This window comes from Pterocles gutturalis, unplaced genomic scaffold, assembly GCF_000699245.1.
Source record: "Pterocles gutturalis isolate BGI_N339 unplaced genomic scaffold, ASM69924v1 scaffold35469, whole genome shotgun sequence".
Classification (NCBI taxonomy): domain Eukaryota; kingdom Metazoa; phylum Chordata; class Aves; order Pterocliformes; family Pteroclidae; genus Pterocles; species Pterocles gutturalis.
Window position 1 is genome coordinate 4109 of NW_010134379.1, and position 25548 is coordinate 29656.

The 25548-nt window shown below is 35.3% G+C and overlaps 1 protein-coding gene across 1 annotated transcript in view; it reads right to left on the bottom strand.

Moving 5' to 3' along the window:
* Positions 1-404: 404 nt before the first annotated feature.
* The window catches only part of RPS6KA3 (ribosomal protein S6 kinase, 90kDa, polypeptide 3), a gene marked incomplete at its 5' end in the record, with an annotated part of 32231 nt that continues 7087 nt past the window's right edge, over positions 405-25548 (bottom strand). The window contains 13 exons of the mRNA XM_010081580.1: positions 405-1117; positions 2280-2420; positions 4600-4717; positions 5822-5898; positions 6077-6238; positions 10058-10216; positions 14362-14451; positions 16837-16962; positions 18952-19076; positions 19865-19967; positions 20069-20133; positions 20393-20481; positions 23814-23884. Of these exons, the coding sequence (XP_010079882.1) occupies positions 995-1117; positions 2280-2420; positions 4600-4717; positions 5822-5898; positions 6077-6238; positions 10058-10216; positions 14362-14451; positions 16837-16962; positions 18952-19076; positions 19865-19967; positions 20069-20133; positions 20393-20481; positions 23814-23884 (1449 nt within the window). The remainder of the gene's footprint in view (positions 1118-2279; positions 2421-4599; positions 4718-5821; positions 5899-6076; positions 6239-10057; positions 10217-14361; positions 14452-16836; positions 16963-18951; positions 19077-19864; positions 19968-20068; positions 20134-20392; positions 20482-23813; positions 23885-25548) is intronic.

The window sequence follows — 25548 nt, forward strand, 5'->3', positions numbered from 1 at the left end:
AAGTCACAGAATAGAGATAAAATATTAACAATGGATTATAAGAGTAAACAATATAGAAACGTTCTCTATCAGAAAGTATTTAGCAATGATTCCTGAGTCCAGAGATTAGATGGGAGAGAATAAAAGGGAGGGGAGGGGTAACAAAAGATGGCATGAGATATAGAGCAAGTTACCTTTCCTCTGGGTTATATTACCTATTGTATATATAGTATGGTGAGAGATCCACTGTTTAAATTTTGAATACTATAAACAGTATCCTGATGTTCATAACATGACATGCAGCATCAAAAACATGGAAATGTAGAAAAGACATAGGCAAGGAGAAATACATATTCATAGTATTACATTCAATAGCTGTTTAACAGTCAGGCTTCTTTTAGAGCTGTCCAACGATACTGATTAATCCAGGTGAACTGTTTAATCAGACTTAATTGTCAAAATGATTAATAATATCGAAGTAAAACAAGGCATGTATACATTAAAGAAAACAGCACGGAAAAGTACTGCTTGTGAACTGTTTACAAAAACATACAAAATGGTGGATGGCACAAAGTATATAGTGCTAGTATAAACCAACTGTTTAAGCTAAGTGCTTAACATAAACTGTCCATCTCTACCTGTAACAAAGAATATTTTAGGGGACAAAAAATATTCCTTATAAAAATAATGCTATGTGGTGCAGAGTGCTTTATTCAGTGTATTTTTGATAGAGGCGGCATCCGTAATTCTTCTGGTTTATTCAATTGTGAACATGATCATTTTCATTGTGTTTTCACTTGTCACTCCATGTGAAGCTCCAGTAAGATCATTGACTTGCCATCAACAGTTTAAAGCGAGAATAGATGAAAGCAGTAGCAGCAGCAGGAGCAGCAGCATTATAGGTCCCAGCTGGGACAGAGTGTGCTTGCAGGTATCTGTCAGATATGTGCTACCTGTCGCCATGATTTGTGCTATCATCTTATGCCATGGTACCAAATATCTGGTTGAGGTCACTTCACAGGGCTGTTGAGGTAATTTTTTTTATACCTCTCCTCTGAGCAAGAGTAGAACGGCCAACTGGCTCCAAAACTGGTGACTGATTACGATTCAAAGCAGAGTAAGTTGCTGCCATTGCACCCTGTGGGGCAGAGGGAAAAAAAACCTGGAGGAGTATGTTGTGATTGATGCACACACTAGAGACCACACGAAAGTGCCAGAGATTCTGAACAAGTTTTAACTTCCAGTCTACTTTCATCTACAAAACAGAAACATACCACTCAAATACCATCAGAGTTAGGAGTGAGTGCTTTTTAGGGTAATAAATAGTTTTCAGATCACTAAAGCAATTTTACCTTGCTTAAAAAAAACAAACCCAGAAGCTATATGATAGATTGCTAAATTAAGTTCTCCTTCCATGTGCTGTGAAATAGTTGGGGAATGAAATCTCCTTGGTGGGCTGTCTCTGCTTATCACTTAATAACAATTTCTATTTTCAACAAAATATTTAAAAATCGCCCACATTGTTCAGCTCATGAAGATTTCTTAAAAAAAAAACACCTTAAGAAGTTGTGTGCTGTGGGATCAGAGCTTCTCCCTCTTTCCACTTTGTTTTTGGATGCTAGAAATTTCTAACAGCTGACTCAGAGAGTGTTAATTATATTCTTCAGATCCCTTTTATGTTGCATGACAGAGATTCTTGTTTGTAGGACTGAAGGCAGGGTGGAATACAGAGAAGTAGAATTCAATTATTTTTTTATTTCTCTCTGCTTGTTCAAAGTGAAAAAGTTTATCATGGTCAAAGCCAGACTGTTTCAGAGTGCAGAACAGTATGATACTCTTTTAATGTTGCTGTTTTGACGTCTTTTTAGCTTATACTGTAATCATGAAGTATTCGGTTTTCTTTTAGTCACTAACAATTAACTTTGAAACTGTAAAATTACATAAACTATTTTTTCAGCTCCCCTATAGTCATCTGACAACATTTTCACTATCAGAATGATTTCTTCTATGCTCGTTTCTTAGGGAAGTTAAGCCCTTCCAGTGTTAAGCCACTCCAATAAATCTCAAACTGAAGAAAATTGAAGTCTTTCTCAAATGTATTAGAGTTATTCTCCATGAATGGGTTCTTATGAAATCCCGTTACATATTTCAAGCTCACTTCATGGCTTAGGGCAAACCCCTCCAGTCATAACCATTTTTAAATAGTATTTAGAGGAAACACATATTACTGTAACTTTTTAAAATTCCTTTTGTCTACACTAATTTTGGCTAAACAGCAAGCTGAACAAAGATCTGCTTACCTTCACTAAATGGGGAGCATCCTGCCTGTTCAGCTGGTATTGAGGCAGCTGGTCACAGTGAACTATCCAGGGGTGACTAAGAACTTGGGCTGCAGTCAGTCTTTGATGTGGGTCAACATGAAGCATTTTTGAAACAAGGTCCTGTCAATAATATACAGAGAGTCAATGCAAAAACCAGTAAAACTTCGTCTTTAAAACAGATTACAGTTCAAAACTGAAGATGTTAGTGGTACAAAAATAAGATCATAGTGTCAGTTTGAAACAGCTGAAAAACTGCTCAGCAATGCTAACAATGTATCTTTTAATTATGTGACTTAATGGACGTTTGGTAACACAACAGGAAAGTATCCAATTAAGTCCGGCAAAATACACAAACCTAAAAATACACACATTGGGCTGGAGTAGAGGCCCCCCTATACCACTATTTCTTTTAACAATGACAAATAGCAGATATGCAGAAAGGAAGTATTGAAAAAGGAACAACTGAGAAAACAGAGATGATCCTTCCCTTTGCATGTTTCCCCAGTGTCTAACAATCTTCCAACAACTCTGCAAGTTGAAGGTTGAATTTTAGTTCTCCTGCTTGGCCATAAATGTACCTTTAGTGATTTTTACCTCATCCACTCTGAACTAATTTTGCTGTTTATACTTTTGTTTTCCCCTGCTTCTCAATTGCAAAACAACCGTGAAAGATGTTTGTGAACCACATTATCAGATATTTAATTTTGTTTCGTTTTAAACTTGTGCAGAATATATTAATTGAATGATTCTTGATTTTCCTAATAAAATAATAATTTGAGAGAAAGGGAATTAGTCTTTCCTTCTTTGTATCATCAGGGAAATGATCTCTTTTTTTCTGTCATGTCAGTCAACTCTGCTGAGATGAAAAACCATATTCTATTTACTCTCTTTACATAGAAGTGGGCTCTTGACATCTAATAAGATTTTTGCCTTTGTTTTGGCACATGCCTTTCTGCCACCTTTTCAACTTCTATTTTATTTTTTTTCAAATTATGTTAATGAGAATTGCAAACAACACTCAATATGTTGAGAACAAATTTATACAGCAGCATAATATTTTATAGATGACTTTAGATGTCAGTCAGTAAGGGTAAAGCATAAGTAACATTCCTACATTAAGCAATTACTTGTGGGGAAAACACATTGATTGCCTACAACTGGATTTAAGGTAATTTAAGTTACATTAGCAATACTGGACATTTTCATATAAAACATTTGTTTTGTAATTCAAATTAGGAATTTGAACATAAAGATATTACTAAACAGGAATCTAAGATTTTTTTCATAGCTGATAGATTTTGATTCATTGTAGACTCTGTGGCAAGTACAACTGCACAGAGCGGCACTGAAAGAAAAAAAAGCTGATGCTGCCGGATTAGTGTAAACATGTTATTTCAAGAGGTTGATTTGTCGATCAAATGAATGACATCATTTGTGGGAAAATGGTCAAGTTATGAGAACAGTACATTAGAAAGCACATCACAAATGTGCTTTCTTAGCAAGAAAGAGCAGAACACTTGTAAATGATTTTTTTTTTGAAAACTGTAGCACTTTTACCATAGTTACACAGAAGGATCATAAAGGATATTGCACACTTAAGTTTCCAGTCATTTGCTGCAAAAAATATACTTCTAAAAAAATTGTCTAAAATTTTTACTTTGTACAAATGCAATGAAAACAAAGTGTAATACTTTGGTGGTTTTTGTTTTGTTTTTTAATTAGATATGGACATCCTTTTAGGCTGGATATTAGGAAAAATGTCTTCACTGAAAGAGTGGTCAGACATTGGAACAGGCTACCCAGGGAGGTGGTGGAGTCACCATCCCTGGAGGTGTTCAAGAAACGCGTAGATGTGGTGCTTAGGGACATGGTTTAGTGAGTTAGGTGGTGTTGGCTTGGACTTGATGATCCTTGAGGTCTTTTCCAACCTTAATGATTCTATGATTAAGGACCAAAAGTTCTTAAAGTACTTAAATGAATAAACTGCTCAATTCCTAATGAAAGAGTATGAGTTAAACTGTTGTGGGTAACTCTGAAGAACTGACCCAAACAGAAAAAATGTGAAAAACTGTTTTTCTAGCCTGAATCAGTGGAACATGCAAGTGACTGTTGAAACATGAAAGGATCATAAACGGGAAATGAACTTCTAGGCAGATAAGGATCAGAGCAGTATTTTATAATAACAGTAATAATGGGTCGAGCTTACCCATTGATATATGATCTAACATATACATTATTAGCAACATGTTACATTGCAATCCATGTCTCATTGTTCAAAGGACAAAGCAAATATACTTGCCTTAGCTGTATCTGAAACCGTATTCCAATAACCACCGCTGAGAGAGAATTTTCCACTACCTATTCGGGCCAAAATCTCCTCCGGCGTATCATCAGGACCATTTGCAAAAGGAGTGTAGCTATTTAACCAAACAATTCCAATGTTAATAACTTCATAACCTGGACCTCAATAGTTATTATAAATCTGATCACAATATTTAGTCAGTTCAGCATAATTATAGGCAACAGAGAGTCAAGTAACTCTAAAAATATATTATTCTTAACGTGAAAATGCACAGCACTGACTACAAATCTGTTCTTACTGTATGTATTCCCTCTATATCCCGTTTAAAAACCAAATTTTTCCTGCAGCAGCCTAAGTACCAGTGGTTCCTGAATTACAGAAAGTATTCCTTAAGCTTCTATATTTTAGTTAAGTAATAAAGCAACATGCTATAAAATTCAATGTAAAGGCTTTATGATGAATCTGAAAAAGAATAAATACTGTTTTGATACTAGAGAAAGGAAAGTGCAGCAATTTTCCTTGCTTCACTATAAGCACTCTTGCTGCTACCAGAATTTCCACAGCCAAAAAGAGAGATATATTTAAAAACAAATATGTCTGTCACTTATTTATTTTAAAATGCCAAAATGTCTCCGATGGTGTTAACTCTTAAACAAAGTGGCAATCTGAATAATCCAGCATAAAAATATAATCTATTTGGCAGGTACAATAGCAACTGTCTTTTGAACTCGTGGAACTAGAGTTGAATTTATTATTCATCATCTTTTATACAATTAATTTCTGTTGCATACATAAATGCATTTTATTGCATTCGTTACTCCTAACTCCATCACTTCAGACTATCCGGTGGTTGAATTTCGCACATAATCATGCTTCAATACATTGCAATTATATTTGCAATATATATTTCCTTCAACATATATGCAGCTTAATCAGCAAATTTTCACATGAAACGATTAATTCTTACTCCTAAATCAGCATAAAGCAGAAATTAAACATCTAAAATAGGTGAGACATGAGAAGCCAGTAATTTTTACCATCAGTCCCTGCAAACTTGGATTCTACTAAAGGCAAAGCATATTCTACCCGCACTGAAGCCGAAGTTGAGATTAATCAGTGCCTTGATAGACACATCTTCAACAGTGGAACTACATTTATTATTCTTTTTGTTTATATTGGTTTACTATTCTACAGCAAAGCAGACTAAAATTACCCTTACCCAGTAAGCATGGTATAAAGTAGAACACCAAGGCTCCATATGTCACACGCAGCATCATAACCTTGCCTCTTTAAAACCTGAGGGAGACAATTTTTTTCCTCAAAAAAAAATGCTTTATGTCATAAAAATAGTGAGATTTCACATTTTTAGTGTTTACAAAGTGATTTCACTTGTTACACAAGAAATAAACAAATATCTAACTAGCAAAAAAATCCCATTTAAAAACCAAAGCATATAAGCTATCCTGGTATTTACCTCTGGTGCAACAAAATTTGCTGTGTAACATGGAGTCATCAGAAGACCATTTTCTGCTCGTAGCTGTTTTGCAAAGCCAAAATCACAAATTCGAATTGATTCTGGATTACCAGATTCATCAACATAAAGAATATTGCTAGGCTTCAGGTCTCTATGAACAACCTAAAAAGAATAAAACAAACCACTAAATACAATAAGCTAAACATAGGAAAGGCTTTAGAATTGTCAGTTCTGTTACTTAATTTCAAATCTCCCACCAAAAGAAGCATTAGCAGCAGGTCAAAGGAGGTGATTCTCCCCCTCTACTCTGCTCTCGTGAGACCCCACCTGGAGTACTGTGTTCAGATGTGGGGCCCCCAACATAAAAAAGATATGGACCTGTTGGAGAGAGTCCAGAGGAGAGCCACAAAATTAATCAGAGGGCTGGAACACCTCCCCTATGAGGACAGGCTGAAAGAGTTGGGGTTGTTCAGCCTGGAGAAGAGAAGGCTCTGGGTAGACCCTATAGCAGCCTTCCAGTACCCGAAGGGGGCTACAGGAGAGATGGGGAGGCACTCTTTATCAGGGAGTGTAGTGAGAGGACAAGGGTAACGGGTATAAGCTGAAAGAGGGTAGATTTAGACTAGACATTAGGATGAAATTTTTCACTGTGAGGGTGATGAGGCACTGGAACAGGTTGCCCAGAGAAGCTGTGGATGCCCCATCCCTGGAGGTGTTCAAGGCCAGGCTGGATGAGGCTTGGAGCAACCTGGTCTAGTGGGAGGGGTCCTTGCCCATGGGAGGGGGGTTGGAACTTGATGATCTTTAAGGTCGTTTCCAACCCAAACCATTTTATGATTCTATTATCAGCAATCAGTTTTCAGATTTTCAGCTTCTAACATCAGCTGCAGTATTCTGATGCTCAGTGGTGTCTAGGATACTACAATTCTAACTGGGAAACTCTTAACTATAAAGCCTCCTCCAGACATCCCACTCTCCCCAAATTTATTTGTACGAACATCTGCAGATGTCTTGTTCTAATGGGTAAATATATGTGTCTTCTATTTTAACATGCATACTTACAAGGCTCTTTAGATCAGAACCTTTGGGTAGTAATGTCTTTTGGAATTACCAATGTCTGGAGCTGTTGATGGGCCACCGTGCTATGTAACCACACCCTAGTTACTGCTAGAGTAACCCTCTATGTTCCATTCTCTTCATTCAGATAATCTGAACTGATCTCAGTGCAAATATTTAAGGCCTGACAAAGGACAAATTTTAATGCGGTTCTGCCAAAAAAAAAATAACAAAATACTGAAGAGGTATTCTCCTAATGGACTGGTATATCAAAGAAAGCCTGTACTGGTTCCCAAGTGGCTGTTTTGTAAGGGCCTGAGATGTAAAACACTTGACAAAAAACTTACAGAAACTGCCAAAGTTCTGGGAAATGAATCTGATCTTATTTGAAACTATGTTATGACAAGCCGTAATAAAACCTGGAATGCGCAAGGACAGTCTTTGAAATCGCATGACCTGTTGTATTTTCTTCAGAAGACCAATTAGTCTAAAGTCTCTAGAGGCTTTGCTCTCTGTAAAGAAAAGGGTGCATACTGCTGTAAGACAGTAGAGAGGATCCAAATGTCCTCTTTTAAGTATTTAAATAGACCTGCTATAAAGGCCTTTATCTTCTTGATTGTCCTATGTATTTGATTAATATTCTTTAATATTAAAGAATTAATTAACTTTTCATGGTTAAATTTGAACGGAAGACACATTTCCTCTTGAAAAAGATTGTGGTGAAACATTTCAAGAAGGTAATCAGATTAGAACGAGAAGATACCCCAAAACTCTGCAAGTAAGTGATGTGCAGAATCAGAAGCTCTATGCATTCTTCCAGGAAAAGGAAGTAATATAAGACCAAAGAAGAAAAGACTGCAGAGGGACTACAGACTGTAAAGCCATTTAACACAATAAGTCTATTTAGCAGAGGCTTTTTCAGCATGCAAATACTTTGCAATTCTCATATTTAACAAAACAAATCCTTAAAATTATGGAAATAAGCACCTTGTAAGCTGAAACATACAAATTGACATTAAAGAATTTGAGCTGGCACAGTAGATGTTAAGGGGGCCATCCTGGCTTAAGATGTCAGTGTATGAGAGAACCAGCTCCTGATAGCCCTAATTTTTTGGTGTTTAGATAGATTAGAACACTTTTTCTCTAAGTAATGAATGAAACTTTTTCTTCCGAGGCAGAAGAAAAAAAAGCCCAGTTTTATTCTAGTTGGTAGTATGTTTTTTTTGTTTTTTTTTTTTTAAATAGATCCTAAAAGTGGTAGAAAGGAAGAGGTGGGCAACAGAAGCAGCAGAGCACTAGGGATTTGTCAGACTGTTTCTAGAACCAGACTGCTCCAGTTGTACTTTTTTTGGAAGAAGAGGAAGCAATTGTCAAGTGGGAGGAAGAGTAAGTGTAACTCCAATTCCTAAGCAATCAAAATGTTTATGTCAAGGAATAAGTAATATAACTTCCTGTGTTAAGCTGTTCTGTCAAAAGTGAATTTAAAAATTGTTAGATTATACTGATATTTTGCACAGAAATAACCGATGAATGTCCATGAGGCAACTCTTTCTGGGGAGGGTTGTGGAGACTGCACACAGATTCAGAATCTGTCAAACCAGATATTACCTAATTTAAATTATCTCCTCTGTGTCCAAAGGAGCTAACAAAAGGAAAATCCATGGAAGACAGGGAAGACTCTTCCAGACAAAAATTAGACTACTAAACTACTCATTATTCACATATATGGCCATCTTTCATGTGGAAGTGTCCACACCATAAGATGACCTGAAAATTTCCAAAAGTAAGAAGTTTGAAAGAGCATGCAATCTAATGCAAGTTAAAATGCCAATATTTACAAAGATCTACAGCAAAAAAACAAACAAAAGCCCCTAAAATACCTTACTTGACACAAGGACACTGAGGTGTTTTTGGCCACCTGTGGTAAGAAGGAACCAAGTTATGATTTGTGTTATTTTATTACTTATATTTTCATACAGAAGGTATTGAGGTTTATTCATAATTCCCATGGATGCTGCTGGCCAAGGATTCTAGTCCTGTTCACAGAGGCTCAAATAAAAACCCACACATGAGCAAGTGATTGAAGAAAGCCTTGAATCACAGAATAAGATACACCAGATAACTTTGATCATAAGTTTTCTGAAATAATAGCTTCCAGAAATGACAGTGCATGCTGATTATTTGTTTCTTAAAATAATTGAGTACTATCCATTCTAAAGTATATTTTCTTGGATAATAACACTGGGTTTTAGGAACCTGCCTTTTTCCTTACATCCTTCCTTTCTGCTTTTTCTCCATCTCCCTTTTCTTCTTTACTTAAAAATGCAACACAGCTTCTGATTCTTGCCTTGCAATCGTGACACTTGCCTTCTCTGTAGTTGAACTACTTCCTCTGTCTCCAAATGACTTTTCTGAAGCACTAATGTTCTTTCTTGTAACAGTCCACTACAACTTCCTGACCCTATGGCGCAGGAGTTACAATTCAAAAACTATGTTCTTCACAACCAAGAACTGGAAGAAATTACAGTAGTGATAGGTGGAAATTATCCGATTTTAAGGGTCGAACACAGGAGGGGGTTGGAATTACGTCAGGTCTCATGGCTAAGCAACAGCACTGGTCCTAGCACTTCTTCCTGGCTCATTTCTTCTCATATCCTCTCTGTTAGTCAATATCTGCATATTCCACAGACCTGCTGACAGACCACATGAAGGACAACAGAAACAGTTGCCTCATGTCCCTTATCTGGACATCTACACAGCTGATGAGCAATGTTTTAATTTCAACACAAATTCATGCTGCAATGTAATTATTTACTAGAAATTACTTAGTGACCACACAGAGGAACATATAAATACATGGGTTTGTACTTCTGAAAGAGAAGAATTTTAGCACCTATAAGCCTTTTGTCCGAGATTAAAACTTACCCCTTGTGCGTGGAGATATTCAACAGTTTTTGTTATTGTGAACAGAACAGCACTAGCTTCTCGTTCTGAGAAAAATTTTTGCCTAAGAATTTTATCCAGCAGTTCTCCTCCTTTCATAAGTTCTGTTACTACGTATACATATTTTCCATCATCATACACCTGCAAAAAGTTCATAAAGATGTAAACTGCAAAATATTCTCTGTTATCTTCCAGTGAAATGCACAGAGATAGTGCAGGTGCATCCACACGCTGTTTTCTTCAATTATTTTTCCTATATTTCTCACCCCACACACTATTCAAACACTGTTCATCTTCAGAAATGAACACAAAACCTTCTACAAAAAGATAGTAATGAAATAACACAAAAATACTGGCATGTAAATGTAGTTTTCCCCATATAGTTTTACTGAAACAAATTAAACTAGACATGAGAAAAATTAAGAAACAATAACAAATGGAACCTAATCTAATTAAGGCAAAACTAGAGCTAATCCTAGAAGCAATTGTTGCATCATAACGACTGAACATGCAGACAAAAAAGCAAAAAATAAACCGAAGTTCACCTTCTCTCTGTGAACACTGAAGGTAACGCATACAAAGTTGCTATGATAAAAGCCTACAATTTACACATTACTCTGCACATAAAGCCTATACCAAAGTCTAAAATTAATAAAACATGTATATTTTAGTCCTTCTAGTTATGGAAAATGGCTTAATATTTGCATGCCTTTTATCTTCCAGGGAAACAATAACTGAGAATTATTTATATTGTCACCAGGGGGCACTACAGGCTGAACTATACGAAAACACTTTTAAAAGCTATACTTAAGCTTCATTTCAGTTGTGCTTTCTTAGGGTTTTAGCTCAGAAATTGGTTTCTGCTTTAGCAAAATCTTTTACAGACTCTGTTCCCTATTTTTATGGTGATGTTGGAATTTGTTCTCTTCTGTAATATTCATGAAATAATTTGTGTTCAAGTAGAAATAGCTATCAGCAAAATTAAAAAAAAAGTTTTCATCCCAATTTCCTTGTCTTAAGGTACCTGGGAAATATAGGCTACGAAATTTCTAAGCTTATAAATTTTTGTGCTGTTAACTACATTAAAAGTATTGTTTTCTCACTAAACAAAAAAAGGAAGAATAATGTAAAAAAATTCTTTAGGCTTTACAAACTTACAATGTTAAGGACAGGAAGACATGACAAGTTTCTATGTTCTCATTTAACAGTAATTTTTCATCCATGAAACATAAATGATTGCTCATCTTAACATGTGTGTATTAAGACTTTAACTATTACACAGTATTTTTAAAAGTTGAATTATATAATTCTATATATTAAATTGACATTTTAGATTTTTTTTTTAATAGGCATGCTCCCTCTAATCCTGGTACAACATGAGGAAATAAGTTTATTTCATTTGACACTACGAAGCCCACACATCTCAGTACTGCAGGGGGCATTCAAACCAAATTTGCGTTTCGTAACTATTCTGTTTGTAACCTCTTGCTGGTCCTGTCTACCTGCAAAAAACCAAAAAAACCCAACACACCCTGCCCCCTCCAAAACTAAAACCGAACCAGCCCCCACCCCAAACAAACCATTCCCCTTGTCACGATTTCACTAACGGTATGATCAATTTAGACTTTAGTTGGCTGATCCCAGGAAGTTTTTTTTGCACTGAATAAATACTTTTGGAGTTTTCTTCACTGTTAGGTGCACAGTATTATGGCGAGATCATAAGTGTGATACTAATTTTTAAAATGAACTCCGGGCACATGCCAAAGATCAGTCAGTATGTCTTCTCTACCAGGCAAACTGGAAGAAACTATAGTGAGAAACAGATGTAGGCACACAAACAAAATATAACACAATGGAGAAAGAGAACAGGGGTTTTGCAAAGTGAAATAAGATTTCACATATGTAATTTTTAAAAAACTCCTAAATAAGCACTCTGACAAGGAGACTGGACATACTGTATTCAGGTTGCTAAAAAGCTTCTGAAAAGATTCTTCAGCCAATACTTTAACTAACAAGACAAGTTTGTTACAGAATAGCAATTAATAGGTAAAAAAGGGCAAAATACATATAATGCTCTGTCACAGGAAGTTTCTAGGTAATGGTTTGTTGGAAGCTGCGTGCATCCTCCATTTTAACACTGTTTCCTAGGCATCCCCTGTCAGAGGCAGGATATTGGATAAGAAGTACATCTGATTTAGCACAATATAGCTCCTTTTGTTTATATACTGTGGAACTGAAAAAGACCACTGATAACAATCAGAAGTAAAAACCCCAGAGGACTGTGCATTGCAGAAAGAATTTGGTGTTCTGAATATCCATTGTTTCAATCCAAACACCTTCAGAATTGATCTACATAAAAAAAGGCTGAGCAATGATGAAAATTTACACCCTAAGTTAAATTCAAATATTACTACATTTATTCTTGAAATACAAGAAAGAAATAAATTATTTCTTACAGAAAAATCATTTCCAGAGACATGCACTTAAATCCTAAAATATTATTTTTGCATTTCAAAATAGAAACACTTAAATTTTTGTGTGGAACTGAATGAAAAATTGAGTTAAATCAACATTGAGTTCTACTTGTATAAGAATTCAAGATGCTTCAGATGAGTTTGAGGCCTGAAGGCCAAATACTCCTTATTCTTTCCTCTGAAAAGTGTAATAGCACACCATTATATTGTGGGATATGCAAGCAATCCACACCATGCATCTATATCAGGACAAGGAAAACTTACAACAATGTTGAACTCTTACATTAGTGGATATTATACAAATTTCCATTACATATGAATCCTATAACTCTTTTCTTACACTGGAAATACTTCCATAATCTCTGCTTGAGGAATTGATTCGAGTAGAAATAAGGGAGAATTACAGCCTACTGTTTTTCTTCATCTGTGGATTTAAGGCTTTTTTTTATAGTCTCCTTTTGCTATTTCTGTATTACTGTTGGTGTGAATGAAAGATGGCTCCTGCTGGAAGATGACTGATGATGATGAAGAATTAATTACAAAGTAAAATGATTCAGCACGTGTGGCAACTTTTCATGGCTGCCTGGGTTTCTCTGCTCTCAGTGTAAAATATTAATAATGCTGAAGTTCAGGTAAATACTCATATCCCTTATGTTTGTCTTCCTGCTTAAATAACATAACCTCTATTATGAATTAAAGTAACACATAAACCTAGCATGCAGCACTGAATGCAACGTGAATGCTGATGCAGGTTCCATGTTAGCACAGTTGCTTTCAGGTAGCTTTCTTGTCCAACCAGCAGAACAAACAAAGTGGGATTGTAATTATGGTACGTAGCTTCCAATAAGGTAAGCTCCATGGTATATCTGATTTATTTTCTTCTCCCAAGAAAGGGCCAAACTACATAATACTGACAAAATGAAAACAGATTATAGCAGAAGAACTTTAGGGAGAGTTCTCTAGTACTCATCTCGGTACTCATATTTATGAGCTACTGCTTTAATGACTTCAAAATGTCTCAGAATCTCCCTTCAGCTGAGCTCAGCTTCCTGGAAATGGTTAGCTGTTTTGCTTGAGGTTTGGTTTTGAGGACCAGAATACTTTCTTGCAGACTAAGAAAGTCATTAAGCATGCACCTTTTTAATTTTTAATCCTCTTTAACGCATAATCAAGGAAAGACAATCCTCTTTTTCTGTTATATCATCAGAATCTACTGTTCAGTATGAAAAATCTCTACCTCCCAAATTATATTCTTTGCTTTTTATGGCTGAAGTGTTTCCATGGCCAGAGCAAATAATACAAGAAAAGAATAGCTAGATAATCTCCTATACAAAGACCAGATAAAGATACTATGTAAAGAAAAGTGATGACCATGGATATGAAAAATTTTTTTCCACTGAGTTAATACTTGACTATCCACGAAAATTGCTTTGGCTATTGTGCTAGCAGTGAGTCCTCAGTTATATAGTAACGTACTTTAAAATTGCTTTTGACTAGTATAAAAAAAAAAGTAGATTCGAGGTTAACTAAGCAATCAAAAACTTGCTTGTTCCTTTAAAAATATACCCAACATTAAATGAATTCTTCCTGTGGAGGATTTATGAAGGATTAATTATTTGACTACTTAGGATTACGTTGTACCAAAATATGAACATCTTTAAAAGATGACAGTGAGACACCTCAGTAAAAAATTGGATATTGTTGAATAAATTGCATTAACATAAATCTGAAACATGTAGTTTGTCATCTCTCAAATTAGAAAGTGATATGCAACTACAATACACTAAGGGATGTCTTTAACGCACTACTTACGTCTTTTAGGGTAATAATATTCGGATGCTGTCCATAGCGCAGTAGGATTTCAATCTCCTCTGTTGGATCTCTTTTACTCTTATCAATGATCTGTAAGAGCAAACAGATACATAGGCATAATTCTTTTTGTGAATATTATATAGTGTAACACTTTAGTGACCGTTCTTACTAGCATTAAAAGATAAGCAATATTTATTGTTATTGGTAAAGGGCATGGATTATAACCAAAACAAAGTTTTTTAAACTGGAACAGCAAGGCAAAGCAAAAAACATTGGAAAAACATGGAAAAATCTCTCAGCTGAAAACAATTTTGGAGGATAAGTGATGTGATCCCTCAGGCTGTGATAAACAATGCAAGGCTGCTTAGTAGATTAGACTTCAGTCACCCACCATTTAATAAAATACGAAGTTCTTAGTTTGACATGAGATACTTTTTGATGATGCTAATGAACTGATTTCCACAAAGCTGATCTCAAGCAAATATTTAGTGCAGCAAAAGACAAAGCAGGAGAGTAAGGGAATCAAAAATAAGAAAAAGAAAGAATTTATAAGAGTTAACTCAGACAAGCATTCCATTATGTAAGTTCATTTGAATCTCTGGAGGCTTGCTATCAGGCTCTGAAGTTCTCCCTGTGCAAACAAGCAAAACATTATTTTGCCCGACTTAAAAAGTGTTCTTATGCTTCTCCTATTTTACTCTCCTTCTGAACTGTACAATTTCCTCTAATGCCTCCTCCATCTCTATCTTACCTCTTCTTCCTCTTGACATCCTTAAGCCCTTACTGCTACCAGCACCATCCTAACACACTGGACACTGGTCACCTTATTATTTTTTCATGTTTCCTTGAGGAAAAAAAGCCACAACAGAGGTAGCAAAAAAGTGAGGCAATCCTCATAATAAATGTTATGGCTTAGAGAATAAACAGCTATGCCAGTACTTTCTTCCAGTTTCAAGAAATTACTTCAAATTGCAAGAACAGAATTCAAATCTGTTCCTGTCCAGAAGCAGAGTAATAACAAGTATGTAACTACCAAACTGAAACTGGAGGGTTTCCAGTAGACAATCTGTGTACAAGGATAGAGCAAAACATACTTAATTTATCTTCACATTTTATATATTTGAGTAGTAAACTGCTCAACAATTCAAAGACAGAACAGGATTATTATTTTTTTTTCTTTCAAAGCCTGCTAATCTCCACTCCTACTTTCATAGTAACCATTCAGCTCCACAGTGTCATACAGAAAGACAAAAACCCCCTTATCATTCCACTTCTGGGAATCCTCCTGATTTCAACTAAGAATTTAATGCCTTCAAAGAAGTGCTAGAAAGCCCACTAGAATGACATAAAGACATTATAAACCTTGTTAAAAACTAGCGAGCAAAGACAAAGAATTGAAGCTTATTCTGGAAAGTGTACCAAACTTAAGCACTGTTATGAACTCCTAGCTATCTGACAATTTATGAATCTACTTTGGAGGGAAAAATCCCTGTATTGGGTCTGGCTGAGATGGAGTTCATTTTCCCCAAAGCAGCCCTCGTAGTACTGTGCTTTGTACTGGTAGACAGAAAGGTGCTGATGACACACCAGTGTTTTGGGTGCTACTTAGCAGCGCTCACACAGCATCAAGGCTGTCTCCCCAACACCCCCCCCTCCCAAGTTGGCTGGGGGTGGGCAAGATCTTGGGAGGGGACACAGCTGGGATAGCTGACCCAAATTGACCAAAGGGGTATTCCATACCATATGATGTCTGCTCAGCAATTAAAGCTAAGAGAAAGGAGGAGGAGGGGGGCACTTGTTAATATGATGTTTGGCTCCTGGAGCAACTGCTACGCTTACTGAAGCCTTACTTCCCAGGAAGCGGACAGACATCACTTGCTGATGGGAAGTAGAGAATAAAATATTTTGTTTTCCTTTGCTTCCATGGGCGGCCTTGGCTTTTGCTTTATTAAACTGCCTTTTGTTTTGACCCATGAGTTTTTTCCAACTTACTTTCTTCTGTCCTTGTCCTGCTGAGAAGGGCAGTGATATAGTGGCCTGGTGGGCATGTGGTGTCCAGCCAAGGTTAACCCACCACAAACCCATATATAACTATGTTTAAATAAAAGTAATCAATCCTATTTTTGAAAAATGATGGAAAGTAATGTAAGCTGTTCATAGTACATTTCCTTCTAGAAGCAGTCATGTAACTCCCATCAGTTTTACTGTAATTATGTGTTTCAAATACTGAAGATTTCTTTTCTCCACCCAAACCAGCATATAGATAACAAAACCCATCGTAGTTCTTTATAAGTATCTGCCACTGAACATCCTATTTGGATGATTACTATAATTCACATTTACATCCAAAATATTTTTATCTTAAGAAAATTATCTTCATTTGCTATGATCTTTATGGCAAAAAAATTAATGATCACCAATGTCTATGATGCTAAAACATGAAAAACAGTTGGTGTTTTATAACAAAGTAATTACCTTTACAGCATATTCCATGTTTGAAGCTTTATGAATACATCTCTTGCAGATAGAGTAAGACCCAACTCCGATATCTTCTTTCACTTCATATCCATCAGTGAACTGAATGCTGTTCCTGTGCAACTGCTACCAAAATAAATTATCAATTGATGAATATTCTAAATATATAACTGACCTTTATATTAAAAATAAGTTTTTTAATTCCTACTGATTTGCTTCAAATTTTAAACTCATGGCTGTACTATGTCAAACTGGTCTAAATAGCCACTGCCTTCTGTTTGATATTAGCATGAGATAAATTATATATTAGAGACACTGTAAATAATGCACGGTGTGTTTTAGAAACTGACATGATATTTCTGGTTACTGTTATTAATTTAAAGATAGAATCTCCAAAACAAAGCAGCCCCGAAGACTACATGATGAAAAAATGATAAAATAATGGTAAAAAGCATAACTGTTTCTATTATCTGAATAGATGAATGCCAGCTGGAAAATTCAAACATACTGAATAGAATCAGATTAACTGGAAGTTAAATAGAATGGCAGTCAAAAATCCTTTCACAGAAATAAAAGGCTGAAACAAGGACAAGTGTTCACTCTTGTAAGGGAAGGAAATGGTATTCTAGTATAAAGAGTTTGTGCAAAGGATGCAAAGCATTTGCAGGAAACCATCTGGGTATCCTGCAGCACAGAAAAGAGGAAATAGGAGTGAGGAAGCGGTTGAGGGGCACAGAGGAAAGGCATCAGAGAATCAGACTTTTACAAGAGAAGGAAACTGTATACAAAGAGAAAGAATTTCATCCACAAAACTATGTGGGAAAGAAGCAGCACTTCTTGTAGAAACTTTTAGCAAGACTTCAGGATCAGAAGCCATCTGACATGTATACCAAGCCAGGCTGCTTCTTTAGAATAAAAAAAAAAGGTCTAAAACCCCATGAAATTTAAAGGTTTATTGCACATTAAACAAATAATGTGTACAAACACGTACGTTACGACTATTCTAGACATAAGAGGATTAAAAAATGCAAGAGCTATTCATGTTCTAAATAAACTGTTTTTTAACAATTGTCAGACATTTGCAAAATATCCTTGCAGTGAAAACGTAAATAAACCAAGTCATACAGCGTATCTTCCTATTCCTACATATATACCAATAAGAAGCTTTTAACACAACGTACATTACCAGTTGGTTTTCATGACTCAGTCTCCCTCAGTAATTAAAATTATTAAAAGCAGAAATAAGAGGTAGAAATACAATTTTTGCAGAGGTCTTTCAGTTTTGTTTCCTACAAATGCACCTGCATTTTTCCCCGCTGGCTGTAAACTCGACAGTGCTGAAGCATGCTTTTAGAATGACCTCAGCCTTAGAAGGATGCAATGCCTCTCTCCCTTTCTAGAATGAGGTCCACCTTTCTTGTCTCACACAAAAATCACACCTAAGCAAAGCTTCGTTGTCTAAAAATAAGCAGTACTGGCAATATTAGAATATATAAGAACAGCAACCATGGTAGGCTATTAGAAGTGACAACCTCACAATTATTGAAACAGGAGACTGTATTGGAGTAATTCTAATGCTGCTAGGAAGCCAAAGATTGTGTGTGTACTGTAACACTGACTTGTATGATACACGGAAATTAGTCACAAAATATCACAGATTAGCGCATTAACTTTAAGAGGCTTGGAAGGGATGGAATATGTCCTGGGTCATGGGTTCCAACACACAGAGCGGTCCAAAACATGCAGATAAAATTCACAATTGTACTCCAGTGCCTCAGCTGACATTCATAGGGGGAAAAAGATAAACATGTCTGTTATTCCACTCCACCTTATAATTATGGCTTGATATTAAAGAGTTACAGTACAGATAGTAGAATGTTTTAAATTAAGAGTTGAAGCTTATTCACACCCGTGGCTGTTCAGTAATCAAACAGGTCCTGCACTTCAGAGGTATTGTTCGGATAAAATAATCTGATCTTTTCTTGTATAAATCTGATAATGACTTTGTCATGGTATTTCATTCTATGATGAAGTAAACACTTCCTCAACCAAGAGACAGCAATGCTGATTTATTGAATTTTTTTTTTTTTTTTTTTTTTAAGCAGAGGTACTCACCTGGACAATTGAATGCACTCCAACTGTCTGCATTGCCTGGCTTTCATCATCTGATGCAATAGCTACAAAACTAAATCCCCGAAAAAGTTGATGTGCATTAGCACTAGGTGGGATACCAGGTGAATCTGAAAAACACATCATCTACTTACAAGCAAAGTTTTAAAATGTAGAGATGAGGTTATGTCTATTCTGAAGAGCAAACTGAAGCTTTATTCTATAAAGTACACAGAAACTGGAATTTGCAGAAAGTGTTTCTGAGGACCAAAATACAAATAATTACTAAATTGTTTTGCACATACCATCTAGAAACACAAATGATAATCAACCACTACAATGATCATATTAATGTCAGACAATATTTTAATATACAAAAAACTGTACTTTGCAGAAAGTATTTACATACAGCATCATATTTATATTTATGGGGGAGAAGTATTTGAATTTTGGTAACACCCTAAATTAGTAAAGACTAAAATTTCTATAATATTCTGTGTGAATCAGTGTAAAACTATGCAGAGACAGATTGCACTGAACCAGCAACTTTGCCACCCAAAGTCTGAAAGGACTGTTTCTATATATACATAGACTGTAGAGTCACTATCGTGAATTAAATGAAGCCATAGGATACAGCCTTTAAAGAGACACAGATAATCTTATCTTTTTGAGATAAGTAAACTTGAACTTATGGATGTTTTGTTGCTGAGGATTACTTTATTTTTAATATACGACAACTCAGTAGTCCCTCATGATACATTTACCAAGACCACAAAAACTTTTATCAACTACAGAATACTTGCCTTGGAGCATTCATTTAGCCCAGCGACACCAGGAAGTACAAGATACTTTACATAACCTGAACAGGAACACTTTCTAATTTTTGAATAGGTAAATGATTCAGGTCTTCTCTTTTTACCTTTTGGAGTTTTTGCTGTAAACTCGGGGTCAAAATAAAAGGTATCTTCAGGTCTGCCAGTTGCAGGTTTAAAAGGGGGATGAATTTCTCTCCTGTACAATTTCTGAAGAGAAGGTATAGGTCAGAGTGAATTAAGAAGTTATATGTCACCATGGAATACTTAACTAAAAAAATTATTAAATCAATTTTGATTTAGATACTCACATTCCAGTCTATTTTGGAAAAGAATGCATGCCTCTTAATTTCTTCAACTCCATCTGGACCTGCTCCTTTTATAAGGAAGAACAATGTCTGAATTATTTTCTTCTTGGTGAAAAGAATGACTAGCAAAATCATATTTCTTATTTCTTCTACATTAATTTCAGAAGTATGCATCCTGTTGACTACTAGAAGAGCAATCAGGCAAGCTATGTTTCTACTTCAAAGTCTACTTTACACAGAAAGTGTAAACTTATTTAGTCAAGTCTAATGATCATTGATGTTATCAAGATTATGATCCAATTTAAAATATTCTGCTAAACACTTTACCTAATCTGTTTGCTGGGTTTCTTTTGAAGAGCATTCGCAGAAGACTCTGTGCTTCAGGACTCAAGAACTGGGGCATTCCAAGTTTGGCCCTATAGAACAAAAATAATTAATAGCATACAAGCATATTTAGGTAAGAATTAACTTTGCATTCCCCCTGTCCTTTGTCATTCAAAAAATCCATATCAAACAAAAGAGCATCACTAAGAATGATGCTTCAGACATCAGAAGCAGAGCAAAAGTGCTGTCAGTCATGTAACCTGTAATTTTGGTTTGATTTTTTCGTGTTCTGAGTAGTATAATGTTTTCAGTATTGAGTCAAGAATTTAAGTAGAGAAACAGGTGGTAAAAAATGTAGAAACAAATAAGATAACAGCTTACAAACTTGTAAATGTTCGTAATACGTTTTGATCCACTTTTAAGTCCAGTTATTACTAAATGACATCAAACAAGCAAATCTATTCTGACAGTAAGATAAAAGATATCTTGGAAGCAGTAAGAAAACTACCACAGTACAACATGCACCAAGAACACCCAAGCAAAACAGGAAACCTAATCTAGAAGACAGAAATTTAATTAAAGTAGGACAGATCTTGCAAAATTAAAAGGTTACAAAGAAAAGATAAAATTATCACTTCCTTTTCTTTTTTTTCTTTCCTCAATCCATTTCAAATACTACTTTCCAACTTGCCAGCCTTGAATCTTTAGATTTAAGGTTTTATAGTTTTGTAATTTCATTTTGTTTTGTAATCCTTGCCATTTGATATTGAGCTTCCATCCTTTCACTGTTCCTAGTTCTCACTTTTTCTTATGACCATGATAAAGGTAAAGGATGGATATAATTCCCTCCTTTCCATCTCTTGTTCAACCTGTAGCTCGTATTTTTCTATAACAAACCATGACACAATCTTTCTATGTGTTTCAGGCAGAAGATACGATTCACCTCGTGTTCCAGCTATTTGTAGATGTCCACCTCCCTATCACTTCAAGTGTGTACATGTTGCCATTGATTCACTATTCATTACTTTAAAACTAGAATTTACTAATTTTCCCTTCCTTTCTGCATTCAAGAAGCTGCAGGCAAGTGGAGGATTTGAAAAATTTTGCTTTATTTGGGGTCCTCAGTAACATATGACAGACAGATCAGAAAGACCAACAGAGTGAAGGAATGGGCAGGGGGCCATCCAAGACTGAATTCTTACTCATGCACGTACATGCAGAACGTGATAGAGCAGAACAAAAGGCAATTACCAGGTTCTGAGAGTTCCTAGCTTATACAACTACATGAGTGACAACAACTTTTTTCTGACATTCCTGATGGATGAAGACAAAATTTTATATGAAGGCATACCTCTTCAGTAAAAGAAAAATAATGCTTTAAAAAGTTAACTTTATTGATGCAAACTATGATTCCTTAAAACCGCAGAGTTTCTGTTTTAGGTAAACCACACATGAGTGAAGAAAAACTTGTCTTAGTAATGTTATGAGAAATGAAGTGCCCAAGAAAACACATTTTGTAAGAATAATAAATTTTCTGTGGATTTTCAGGAAGAAAAATTAAGAAAAGCAGTATATCTTAAATGATACACTAGGAAAATATTAATTTGTATGCACACCTGTCCATTTCAACCAGTTTTATAAAAAATTTAAGGAGAAATATAGTACTAATAGACAGAAAATAAAAAGAAAATGTACTGCCATACTTATGGGTCCAGACAAAAAATGTGAACTTATCAGAAAAGACTTTAAAATGTCTTCTGTTTTTCAGCTGGTCATATTACCAACAGGCACAATAGATTTATATGTAATAATCAGAAAAGTATACAACATTGAAACAGAGGTAAAATTTATTTCCTTAATACCACATTTTTTGCACAGCTCTGTAACTAATAACAATTACAAAGACTAGAAGGTGAGAAAAGAAAGAAATTGGAAAGGGAATTAGAGATACATGCTCAGATGAAATCTGAAAGTAATCATGAATTTCAGTTAACTGGGGAGATGCAAGGAGGATATTCTGCATGGCAGCTGAATACAGAAGATTTCTGTAGCAACAGTGGAAAGACTGTTGAGGAACAGAGTGAAGTCACATGCAGGCAGAGAAAAGATGAGAAAGATGTGACTTGTGAGACATGGGCAGAAAAAAAAAGTATGGCTCCCAAAATATGTGAGAGTGCAGCAGAACTATCTCAGACTAGCTTCTTGTAAATAGGAGGTGGTCAGAAGGAGTTTACACTTGCTGTGAATAGATAGAACCTTTTAGTTAAAGACATTCAATAATCACAACATGAAGACTTGAACTGTCATAGCATTGAGGCAGGAGAAGAAATTAGCACCAAGTACATTTGCAAGTACAACATAAGAAAGAAAAACAAGGGCAAAGAATAACATAACATGTATGCATTATGAAAGCAAAAGCAAGGAAAAGAATGAGTTAATGTTTTCTAGTGGTTCATGTTTTCTAGTGGTTTTCACATTCTAATTAATTAGAAAAAAATATGAAAGAATTTAATATATTTACTTTTCAAAACAGGCTGTTGGTGCAAAAGAAATGCTGGCTTTGACATACAGGTAGGCAAATAGTAATGTGACTAAGAACAATAATAAACAACGAAGCAGAAAACAAAGGAGAAAACTAACATAGTCTTATGAGCTTCCATGGAAAAAACTGGTATTAGTAAAAAACATGGCTGGAAACAGAAGTGAAACTATGACATGAGGAAACAGAATTGTTTGCATAGCATTAGGCTACAGTCCCAAAAGCAGGACAATTATGTCACAAGTTGTATTAGTTAAGAGACTATGTAGGGGATCAGCAAGGAAAAAAAGCAGGCCTTCGTTAGCAAAAACAAGAATGTTAACTGCATGAAGGAAAGCAATTTTCACAATATAGCTAATGTAAAACCTATACTGGAAATAGCAAAGGGGAAAATTGGAGCTCGGGCAAGTCACAGAAGAGTACATACATGAGAACGCACTTTGCAAATAGAGGAAGTATTAGGGAAGCAAGTTATTGTCAGAACCAGTAATATAAAGGAGTGGGGTGAAGAGCTGGTAAGATAGAGAAAGATAAGGAGAGAAAATACTTTCTCAAAAAAAAAACTAAAACAAAAACCAAGGAAAAAATGCAAAGGTTATCAAAAAAGATAAGTTAAAAAATATTATGGAAATAAAATGGGAAAGATCATATGGTTGGAGAAGTTATTACAGATTAAAGAGCTGCTATGAAATTCTTTGTAGCTGGTATGGGGGAGGAATAGAAAGGCAAATTAGATAGGTGACAAAGGGAATTAATAGTATGGAACAGGGAGTGAGGATTTACCAGTACCTTTGGAAATGAGGGAAGAGTAGAAATTAGATATTGCAGCCCGGAGGGCATCCCTGTAGAATACCTGATGAGATATATAAATAAGAGTGTACTCACTTGAGAATCATAGTCATGGTTTCTTTTCTGTCTTTCCCTTGGAAAGGTAGAGTACCAGTGAGCATTTCAAACTGTATAGAGTAAAACTTTCATCAATTACATTACCTGGACAAAACCTAATTTTTGACAAAACTACTTAGCATCTTAACCTTCCAAAATTCATGCATGTTAACAATCAAGTCTGTGCAAAAGAACTCACTGTACAATTTAAATTACTATTAACATTAAGCAGCCTTTGCAACTTTTAAAGCTGCGAAATATTTTCCTATATTGATACCTTGCTTTACATGTTTTTATCTGAACAATTTAGACTAAAACGTTCCGCGTTTCATTTCTACCTAAACAGTTTGTTCCTGGAAGACTTGATCTACACAACTGTATTTTAGTTTTCAAGAGGTGTCGGGGGGTAGGGAAAAAGATTCCCCTTTCAAAAGTTAGTGACGATTTCTCCTCATGCAGAGATATTTAAAAAGGTCAAAATTTTTACAATTGGCATGTACATAGACTTCATTGAAAAGGGGAAAAAGGTTAGTCGATTGACAAAGACATGCATGATGAAAAGTGGTTACCATATGCATAGAGTGAAAATAAAGCCTGAAGGAACACATAAGAGCTACAGAATACGTGCATGCACATTCTGCAGTGCCTGGTAGTAGGCAACAGACACTGTTAAAATACTGATTTGTTCTGAAAGTGACTGAGTAAAAATAGATAATATAAAAGGACTTCTGTTTGGCTGTGGTATACTGCAGGGATACCAGGTCTAAGTGAGGTAGCGAAAGCAGCCTGGCAGCAGTCATGGCAGCCAACACTGACACAGAAATACTGATTTTTTGGGTTAAGAATTGCAAATCAATTTAGTTTAACAACTTTTCATGGCATACACTTAAAGCCATCAAAATTAAAATAATTATAAAGGAACCCTCTGACCAGCTTATGCAAACTTAAGTCAACCTGAACACAAGGTATCCTCTACTCCTCTTTTTCCTGGTATGACCCAAACATTCAGTCTTCTAAGCATTAAAAATGCACATGGATAACTTGAGTAAATAATATGTGACTGTAGTATTTTTAGATCTACAATAAGCACATGAAGTTACACTAACACCATTCTTTAAAACATCTTTTTATTAAAATAAAATTTTAAATTTCTTACTACCCTATAAAGTATTCGGAAAAGAAAAGCTGTCAACTCTTGACTCCTGCTAGATACTTTTTATTTTAAATATTATTGTTTGTATAAAAAACTTATACTTAAAATTTTAAATTTAATATAATGCCAACATAAAAAAACCCCCTACTTTTAACTTTAACATTTCTTAAGGCAATTGTCAGGAAGATGTGAGAGGTGTAAGCCAAAACTATATTAAAGAAAACCACCTTTTGTTTGTTTATAGTTTAGAATTATCTTTACAAATTGCACTTGCAAAAAACATTTTTTAAAGGTAAAGTTGTTGTGCTGCATGTTTCACTTACAGTTGCTTGAAATTAAAAATTTCTTCAGCAAACTTCAATTTGTCACAAGCATACATGCTTGTATAAACATCTCAGCATGTGTTCTTTGTCCCTCCTCCCAAAAATACTATATTCCAATATCAATTGGCCAACAGTACTTCAAGAATAAGCCAATGTTGGCCTTCCCTAGTTATCTTTTATTTCAGCAAGAGAGTACCTCAAATACACAATGCTTCTGAAAACTTTAAATGAATGGTTTTAGATGTCTGGCATCCCTTAA